Consider the following 9,978-nt stretch of genomic DNA (forward strand, 5'->3'; position numbering starts at 1 on the left):
CAGGTACTGCTAGGTAGTCACATCCTTGGCTGTGAGGCTCTGGACTTCATCTGTGAGATGTAGCCCTTACTGCTCCAATGTGCATATCCTGTCATGGCAGCATAGATACATAAGCAAAGTGTGTATGCAGAGTCAAACAGTGTGCGTGCACACACACACACACACACAGATTTTGTCACTGTCTGAAACCAGTCTCCTATTGAGTGTTGGAATAATCATCTATATAAATAAATAAATTGCAAAACCATTTGTATGGAAGCTGTTATCAAAAGTTAACAGAACAGCACATGGTCCTCTGCCTTTCTCTCAATCTCCTCCCTGCCCAGATCCACATATATAAATGTTCATACACACACACATACACACACACACAATGTCATTTCTGGCTTTTCTGATAAGCAGAAGCTGCCATAACAGGTTTGGAAAATGGGAGCAGAGGGCAAAGAAGTTTGACGACCCTCCTCTTTACAAGCAGATAAAATAAAGTACAAGGGCTTGAGCTGATTGTGCTGTGTCATGAATGTGACTCCCAATTTTATATCTCTTCTTGCAGGCCTTCCTGGTGGGGATTGTTGTACCTGATGCTGAAGTCATGCCAGGCTGGGCCAAGAAAAAGGGCTTTGATGAAACTTTTGCAGAGCTTTGTAAAAATGTGGTATGTTCTTTGTGCACACCCTCATGTGCATTATAAGCATGCAAGAGTGACACTGGTTTGACAAACTTGTTATAGATGGATAGATAGATAGATAGATAGATAGATAGATAGATAAGTCAGAATTTGCCCATGTACTGAAAGAACCTTCTGGCTGAATTCTCAAGCAGCCAGTAATAAAGGCAATGATGCCTTTATGATATGATTAAGTGCCGGACTGTATCTTCCGTAGGAAGTGTTTAACTAATGTGCTTAGAACTGACCATGTCTCCTTGTGAGAAAAAGTAGCAATGGGGTGGGAGGGCTAATCTGAGCCAGATCCGCAGCCTGTTGGAAGAGGCATAACTATGTGCCATTTTCCTGCCCCAAATAACTCCCAATACTGATATTTGCCCCCAAAGGTGCTATTTACAAATAGTGCGGGGGTGATTTTTAGTGGAAAAATGGGGCGGAGGGAATGATTGGGCTCATTCACGACAACCTACTTTTAAAAAAAGGGGGGGTTGTGACATACAAACTGGCTCATGATTATTTATAAGCACATAGCATGTTGTTTGGCCCTGCATGGATAGGTGTCTGCTGTGTTAGAGGCTGTAACACCTATTAGGAAGATTTCACTAGATAAGCACAGTTGTGCATAATGAGAGTAGCTAGCATAGTGTCTCCCCCCCTTTTTTCATCAGTATTGTTCCATTACTACAATGGGATATCTCTTGTTCATTTTGTTCTTTGTTTGGGTTGGAAATTTCAGAGCTGATGCCAAATTGTGAGATTTCTCTGCCAGTGCCTTAACTAGAGAAAAATGGCAAAAATGTTCCCAGGAGAAGACAGCCAAATTGCTAAAGAGAATTATTATTATTATTATTATTATTATTATTATTATTATTATTTTTATTTATTTATTTATTTATTTATTTATTTATATAGCACCATCAATGTACATGGTGCTGAGAAGCTTTTAATATCCTTTATGGATGTTCCAACACTTCGGCTCCACATCAGTGGAAGTTGTAGGTGGCCACAACTTGTTGGTAGAACACATGCGAAAGGTCCCAGGTTCAATTATAGTGCCTGACATCATGGAGAGCCGCTCTCAGTCAGTGGAGACAATACACAAGTTGCCTGACTCGTGACAAGGCAGCATCCCATGTTCCGAGGTGCCAGCAGTGAAGTAGAATTAGGATTGTGGCAGTAACTAGATTTGTGTTCCCCATCCAGGTGTGCCAAAGCCTGACAGGGCCAATGCCACTTGTGGTATGGGATGGAAGCTGGCATATCAGCAATAGTGAACCTATATCCTGCCGACAACCAGTTCCACATCATTGGGATGTAGGAGACATTAATTCAGATGCTTGATCAAGGAAGTAGATTTTAAGCACTTTGTAAAAGGATTGTAAACTCAGAGTAGGGGAAACACTGTGCACATTGATGGCATTACATAAACAATAAGTAACGTTGAAATTGGCATAGCTGTAGTTGTAATGACAATGCAACTACTGCTTTCCATGGAATGGAAGTCACCCATCATTTCAGAACCTGGATTTTAAAATACATTTTTTCCGTTTCTGAGCCCCTTTGTACTTTTTAAAATCTCCAAAAAGGGAAGAAGGAGCTTTAGGATGCTGAGAAACAGAATAGCAAAATAAGAATTTGAGCCTCTGTCCTGCCAACCTATGTATTCTTACTTGGAAAATATAAACCAAGAAGACTTTTCAGACCCTTTGTGTGCAGAGACTAACAGGGTCAGAATGTTAGGGTGGAGAGCCATTTCCCTGTGCATGCTGTTGATCCACCTGAAAAGTCAATCAGGAGCAACAGCCCATCAGAGGCTGAGCCAGAGCCAATGGTGGGTGGAGCTAGAACCAAAAGTGGGCTGTGTTTTCATTGTTCCAGAACCCTTTCTCTCTCTGTTCCACCTCATCGTTTCTGTCTCTCCCTCTCTTGCACATGCATAAACACATATGAAACAGACAAGTATTTGAATTTTATTTAAAAGGATTATTTTCTTGTTGCTAAATAGAACTTCCTGCTTGTAAATAGATGCATTCATGTATTCTTATTTAGGAGCTGAAAAAAGCAATAATGGAAGATATGGTGCAGTTAGGGAAAGAGAGTGGACTACATTCATTTGAACAGGTAAAACCTGAATGCTAATAGCTTTGATGATTGTTAGGATCAGTTGAGCCTCTTTAAGATGACTAGGTATGGATTTGGGCATGCATTATATAAAAGCCCAAATGCCTCACTATGCTTTGTGGCTCAGTCAGTTCACTTGTATTTTGATATGTGTTAAAAAAAATCTCTGTTTAAGAATGTATGATATGTATTTTTGCAGAAAGTCATGATAGATAAGGTGATAAAACATTTACAATAGATAGGATGATAAAACATTTGAAATGCTATTCCACCCAACCTGAGAGCAGTCCTAGAAAGTCAACAGAGGCCCTTAATTACCATTCTTATAACTGACCTGGAAAATACAGCTGTTCTATTTGTTCCCCGCGCATAGCCTAATCTCCTCCTGACGTGTGCATAGATATTTTTGCAACAGACCTGCAAACCTCAAATAGGGGAAGTTTGCAAATAGACAACCGTATGTCATTTACTTTATTCCCCCCCCCACACACACACACACCGATTGACGTGCACACAAACACACAGCGAAGTACATATTAAAACATCCTTTAGAAAGTATAATCTAAAACGCTGTATTGTGATTTTGTTCATTTAAAAGCACAAGTGTTTTAAGTAACATTCAAATTATTACTTACATTTCTTAGCATCTTTGTATTTTTGATAGATTTTGAAGCATAAGAAAGCATAATAAATGCACCCTAGAAACTCTTACAAAGCTGATTTTGGATAAATAGTTTCCCTGCTTTTTCAAAAGTTTTGCCTTGAGGAAATATGGGCAACTCACTGTCTTCTTGCTTGGCTTCTACTTGCTGAAACCTTCATGTAACTCAATATACAAATCCACCAATTCAGCTAATATCTAGCCTTGCATGCCCAACAGTTTCTGCAAGCACCAGCTGAGTTGAGCAGAATTGCCTTGAGTGACATTTTTGGGTTCAAAGGCGAGGTACAAATAAAATAAATCAATAAAATGAATAAATTAATTGTCCTTGGGTTTAGGGGGAGATCTACCACTCCTCCCAGTAGCATTTGAGCACTGTGTAGATAATAAACAGCAACATTAAAAAAGGTAAAAATCACAAGGAGGAAGCACTCTTCAGTACAAAGATTATACTAAGGGCAAGGCTTGCCACCGATAGAGCCGGTCCACATGAAACACAGCTTATATTGCCCATGGTGCATGCCGATTGTATGCTGGCTGATTTTTCCTATTTTTCCTTGCTGCCACGGCTTGCAATGGCTTAGCTTGTTTTGGTGGGATGTGGCAACAAACCTCAAATAACCCAACAGCAGCCTATAGGTTGTTCAAGGATTGCTGCCCCCTCAAACAAGCCTTGCTTCTCAGGTTCAGACTATACAGCAAACCGCACCAGCGAGGATAATTAGAGAAACCTGGTTGGCATGCACGCCGGGGTTAACAAAGCACTATGGCATTATTAACCACACTGTGATCCTGTGAATCAGGTCATAGCCTCATAGGAAAACTTGTAAGTACCAGTCTTTTCATCGTGTTTCCTAAACATGCTATTTTTTATGTAGCTTGAAGCAGTCATTCTGGATTCTCTTAGAACAGGGGTAGGCAACATGCTGCCCAAAAACCCAGTTGCTTGCCACCAGATTTTGGCAGCAAATTGCTATGATCTTAATGATATAGGGCGGGATACAAATGTTTTAAATAAATAAATAAATAAATACTTAAAACTGCCAGCTAAATGTGTACATTTTAAGCCTCTGTGGCAGTTTGCAACGTAGCTGTGCAAGAGTGTGGCTGTGGCAGGAGGGGTGGGGGAAGCCAGGAGCGGCAAGTGGCCTTCAGACTCTCCAACACTGCCTACGCCTGAGTCTTGATTTAGAGTGGAGATATAGAACCCTTTTTTTGGTCCAGCAGCTGGAATGACCCCCCTGAACCAAACCAGTAGGCCAGACAATGTCAAAGGGGGATGGGCCACCCCAAAGCCCTTCCCTTTGACATCACCTGGCCTCAGCCCACCCAGTGGTTCCTGCAAGCACCAGTCAAGTTAGGCATGGCTGGTGTCAAAAGTAGGCATGGTCAGGCACCTGCCAAGGGACAAGAGCTCCTCCTCCTCACAATTGCAACCTGCTTGTTCACCTACCTCTCACTCCAGGCCAGAAGATGGTGGTGGTGAAAAAGAGGAGCTGTAGATACCACTGCCTGTCAAGCAGGCAAGTGGCAGCAATGATGATATATGGAATGAGAAGCAATAGTAGATGGTGACAATGGTGGTGAAACTTACTGAAGGAGGGCTCACATGGAGGGTGACTTGGCCAAGGACCATCAAAAGCCTGGAGCCGACACTGATACTGGGCACCGCTTTTGTGTGCTGGGCACTGTCCCGATTGGGGTGGTGAGTGGCATGTGTAGGGGAAGTATTCAGCTGGCATTTGGAGGAAGCACTCCTGCAAGTACCGGCTAAGTGAGTATTAAGACTTTACTTGCACAGACACACTTAGGTCTCTGCTGATGTTGTAGTCACTGAAGGGGAAAGCATGAGAATACTGGAAAGCATCCAAAATAAATCCAAGGAGAAAGAGCAAGTCCCAAAATGCCCCCCAAAATAGTTTTATTCTTTAAGAAGCCCAATGCGTCCTAGCCCCATATATTATTTGTGGCCTTCCTCAGGGGAATTTTTAAAAAGCCTTCAAAAACTCTCTCAGGACTTGGCAGAAATGTGTTGGGCTTCTTAAAGATTAATAGCACTTTTTCAGCATTTTGAGACTAGGGGCCTTGCTAGACGAGGCCTTAGCGCGCTGTGAGGCCCGGTTTCCCTGCTGTGCGTCCAGACGCACTGAAGCCTCCTTTAATGCGCCATAAGCAAAGTCGCTTATGGTGCGCCTTTTCCACAGCCCCGGCCTCAGGCCGGGGCTGCGGAACGTCTAGCAAGGTCCATGGCTTTTTGCGGCTCACTTACTCGCGAGTAGCCGGGAAAAGCCATGGACTGGGCACAGCGCTGAGCGCTGTGCCCATCGGGCCGGGGGGGGGAGATGGGGGGAAAGGCCGGACCGGCAGGAGAGGGGGACGGCGGAGGGTGACACAGGGGATGGCGAGGGAGGGCGGAGGGCGACATGGGACGGCGAGGGAGGGCGGAGGGCGACACGGGACGGGGAGGGAGGGTGGGGAAAGAGTGAACAGGAGGCATGGGAGGGGATCAGGAGCGGATGGGGGGGCTTAATTAAAAGAAAACCCACCTACCTTGTCCGGAGTCTTTGGGGTGCACGTGGCCCCTTTAACAACAACAAAAATGGCCGACGCTACAGGGCTTCCGCAGTCCCTGCGCATCGGCCGTCTAGGTGGTGGGGCGGCGTGCGCTAAAGTTAGCGCATCGTCGCCCCGCCTCCCTGCCGGCTTATCCGGCAGGGTCTAGCAAGGCCCTAGCTCTCTCTTCTTGGATGTAGTCACTGAAGTGCCAATCTGCCTTCTTACAGCTGGAATGGTACCACCATGTTACTTTTGACCCAGCCATGTTTACTACCTGCAATGCTAGATGTGCACAGAACACACCCAAAAGCTGTGAACACAGCATTGTACCCAATACCTCTTTTGAACATCCCTGATAATCAAATGCCCATTTAGTCATTTTGATCTGTTGCAGTCTCCTATGCGGCATGCAGGTTTTTATATTTCAAGAGTAACATATCATTAGTTTTAAAATACGCTGTCTGCTCAGCTAGCATCTGAATTTTAGACTTCTCAGCATTAAGAAGAAAAATATTAAGGCATCACAGACTGGGGGAGTATCAGAAAATTGAAATTCCAAACACCCTGAGGCATGGTTTGGCACTACCAATTTGTCAGTCTTGCAATCTTTTATTTGACCTATCAAAGATGTAGAAACCAAAAAGTAATCTAAACTAAAGCAATTATGATAAACCAGTAAAATGGAAAAAAAAACCACCACTCTATCAGCAGGCTGCAAAATTCTCCCAAGCATCAGTTAAACCATATTCCGTCATGTAAGCCTGGAGTGCCAGTCTCACAGCTGTTTGAGTCAGCAGAGGAAAATACCCTCTTCATTAAATTACTGGGAAGTGCCAAAGGTAGTAAAGTATTTCAGTATTTAAAAAAACAAATATTTTCCTCTGCCAGTATTTCTGTGGTTTCTGCAGAAGGTGAGGAAATCTGTTTGCTTTAATTGTGTCTTTGTTTTAGAACAATTGAGTCTTTTGATATTTGTTTTTGAGTCTGTAACTAAATGCCAAGTGATAACAAGAGCCAGGTTATTCGCAGCAGTGTGTTCCTGGCTTTATTGTTCAGGCATTCAGAGTAATTACTTGAAGTCCTCTGCATCAGAGGAGATACATTTTGAAAAAACACATGGCACAATCTGATGCATGTATACTCAACAGCAACCTTGGCAGGATCTACACTACTGCTTTATAACAGTTTATAACAGTCGTGACAACTGTTCAGGCCCAGGACACATTCCATAGACAGTTTTCAAACTGTTTTCAATGTGTTATATGCTGCTTGGTGTAGATCTGGCCCTTCGCTAGTTAAATGGACCCCACTCCCAAGAAAATGAGCGTAGGATTGCAGCCTACATTTGTTCACTTTTAGACAACTAGTGAGCAAATAAAAACTTGCAAAACGTTGTAATGTGTTATACTTGGATTGTTGCATGCCTAGAATTCTCACAAGGAATGCAGCTAGCCATTCCGTTTTAGTTAACAATTTAGTCTTTTTAAAATAAATAAATTGTGGTTTTCATTTTCAGGTTAAAGGTGTTTACATCCACTCTGAAATGTTCTCTGTACAAAATGGCTTGTTGACGCCTACACTAAAAGCTAGAAGACCAGAGCTGAGAGAATACTTCAAGAAACAGATAGAAGAGCTTTATTCAAGCATCTCCATCTGACAACACAGGAAGGTTCTTCAGAATAATGTACTCTGTAGCAATATTAGGATAATACTGAAAAGTGAACAGGATGCAGTTGAAATGAATAAGCACCTGACCTTCCACATGAGCCTTCTGTTGTCTGAAGACACTGTCACTGAGTAATTTCTTTCCCATCTAGTTCTAGTTCTTGTTGTAATGGATGCTCTCGAACAGGGGTGGGGAAAGTGTGGGCCTCCAGATATTGTTGGACTGCCTTTCCCATCAGGCCTATCCAGCATAGCTAATCGTGAGAGACGATGGCAGTTGCAGTCCAACAACATCTAAAAGGCACATATTCCCTGCCCCTGCCTTAGAAGATTGCTTAAAACATACTGGGCTACCATTAAGCTGTTTTAAATTCCACTCCTTCCAAAAGTATTTTATTTTTACCTGCAAAAACCCCTTCGTAAACACGAAGGAAAAGTAGTTTGGATCTGCCCATTTTGTGTGACACTGCTCTAATCCTAGATGTTTAAGTTATGGGATTTTAGTAGGATTACCAGATATTTCTGTGGATGGGTACTATTAAGTACTCTTTAGGAGCAAGAAGTTCTTTCATACCTTCCTTAGTATGGTACAGCCTCCTCTTCCAGCTGCTGTTCAGTGGGCATATAGCCAAGAATTCCTCACTACAACTGAGCTCTTAAAAGTACTTCGATATCTCTACTCAGGGAGATATCTGTCAAAGGCTAGTGGTCTACCTCAAATGTTGTTTGATGCCCAAAGCCACAAATAAATCGGTTACCCTGATCTAGAACTTAAAACTGGATTTGATTAATTGTTCTTTAGATGGAAGCTCTTACGCTCTGCAAGACAAAAACTGCAACAGCCCTCAATTTATTTGTGTAATTAATTCACCCAAAAGAACAGGAGTAGGTAGATTTTGGATTTCATATGTACTAGTGGCATATGCTGGATGAATACTAACCTCTAATCGTTGGAAATGTTCTAGACCTTGAAATGGTTTGTAGTCCTTCTGTCTAGAATGACGAGCACTTTCTTAAGGGCCATGCCGAAGGTTTCTGAAATGAGGAATACTGTAGATCAAGGTGGGTGGGTGGGATCTGTGGCTGCACCTTTTAAAGCATTTGATGGCCTTTTTGTTTTGCCAGCTCCCCAGTAGAAACTGAAAGGACAGTTGGTGTAAACAATACTGCATAAATTTACGACTTCCACTCTCCTCACTGTGGATCTTCCAGTCAGATTAACCAAAGCATGGAGTTTTGAGCCCCAGATTTATCTCTGTGCCACTTTATAGCACACTTCAGGAGGACCGAACATTCAGCCGGCATCAGATAATTTAAAGAGGATGCTGAGTCTCAACCTACGGATGATTAGCTGGATGCATCATCACATTTCAAGATGTTTGAGGCTAGAGGGCACTCTCCTCCACTTCAGGATTGTGCTCCTTATAGCTCCAGCCAGAGTGGCATTATCTGTTGCTGCTTTACTCCCACTCCCAGCTTGTTCTTACCACCAGGCTTATGTCCAGTCCAAATTCCTGTTTCTTATTCTTTCCAATTACAAGCACTCCAAGACTAGGCCCCTTTGAATAAATCACACTGAACGCTTTCCACACTTGATGGCTGTTTTGCAAAAGGCTACCTTGGCTGAATCGAAGATGCAAAGGCAAGAAGGAGGCCTGGCCCATATCTGTGTGAACAGAATGCTGGAGGAAATGGACACTTGGTCTGATCCAGCATGGCCATTCTTAGGTTCTTAAGGCCTCGCTTCTATCTCCCAACATCAGAACGCATTGTCTGAAATCATTCAGGGTTTTAGCAGAGAAACTTAACACTCCTGAGAACCTGCCCACGTCTTCATGTGGTCCTCAGGAATGACCATGTAGATTAGCCTTCCCCAAACTGGTACCCACCAGATGTTTTAGACTTCCACTCCCATGGTTAGGAATGCTGGGGGTTGTCATCCAAAACATCTGGGTGGGACTCAGTTGGAAAAGGCTGATGTAGATGTAATATAGTCATTGCTTGTTCCGAAATAGTTTGAATCAAGGCCTGCATATAGGTGATGCAATTATTCCTCAGTGCTGGAGATCAAGTGAATATCTGTGCTAAAATGCCACACCTGTATCAGCCTAGCCACAGAACTGAATCCACAGATACGAGTTTATGCCTTCTTCCACAAGCCTAGTTCAGATTCTCTGAAATCATCCATGCACAGCGCCTTGCATAGAAAAGTAGTTCATGACCATGTTAACAGGTGCTGTTTCTCATGCAGATTTGCATGAGTCAAGCACCTGGAAGCTGTCCCACCACGCTTTATGTACACTAATGT

The 9,978-nt window shown here is 43.1% G+C and overlaps 1 protein-coding gene across 4 annotated transcripts in view; it reads left to right on the forward strand.

Moving 5' to 3' along the window:
- The window catches only part of ACSL6 (acyl-CoA synthetase long chain family member 6), a 90,703-nt gene extending 81,283 nt beyond the window's left edge, over positions 1–9,420 (forward strand). For all 4 annotated transcript variants that reach the window (XM_063120709.1, XM_063120708.1, XM_063120712.1 and 1 more), the window contains exons 19-21: positions 554–655; positions 2,717–2,788; positions 7,522–9,420. In XM_063120709.1, coding sequence (XP_062976779.1) covers positions 554–655; positions 2,717–2,788; positions 7,522–7,662 — 315 coding nt within the window. In that variant the 3' untranslated portion in view covers positions 7,663–9,420. The remainder of the gene's footprint in view (positions 1–553; positions 656–2,716; positions 2,789–7,521) is intronic.
- The last annotated feature ends 558 nt before the right edge of the window (positions 9,421–9,978 follow it).

The sequence above is a fragment of the Elgaria multicarinata genome, chromosome 3 (genome assembly GCF_023053635.1).
Source record: "Elgaria multicarinata webbii isolate HBS135686 ecotype San Diego chromosome 3, rElgMul1.1.pri, whole genome shotgun sequence".
NCBI lineage: Eukaryota > Metazoa > Chordata > Lepidosauria > Squamata > Anguidae > Elgaria > Elgaria multicarinata.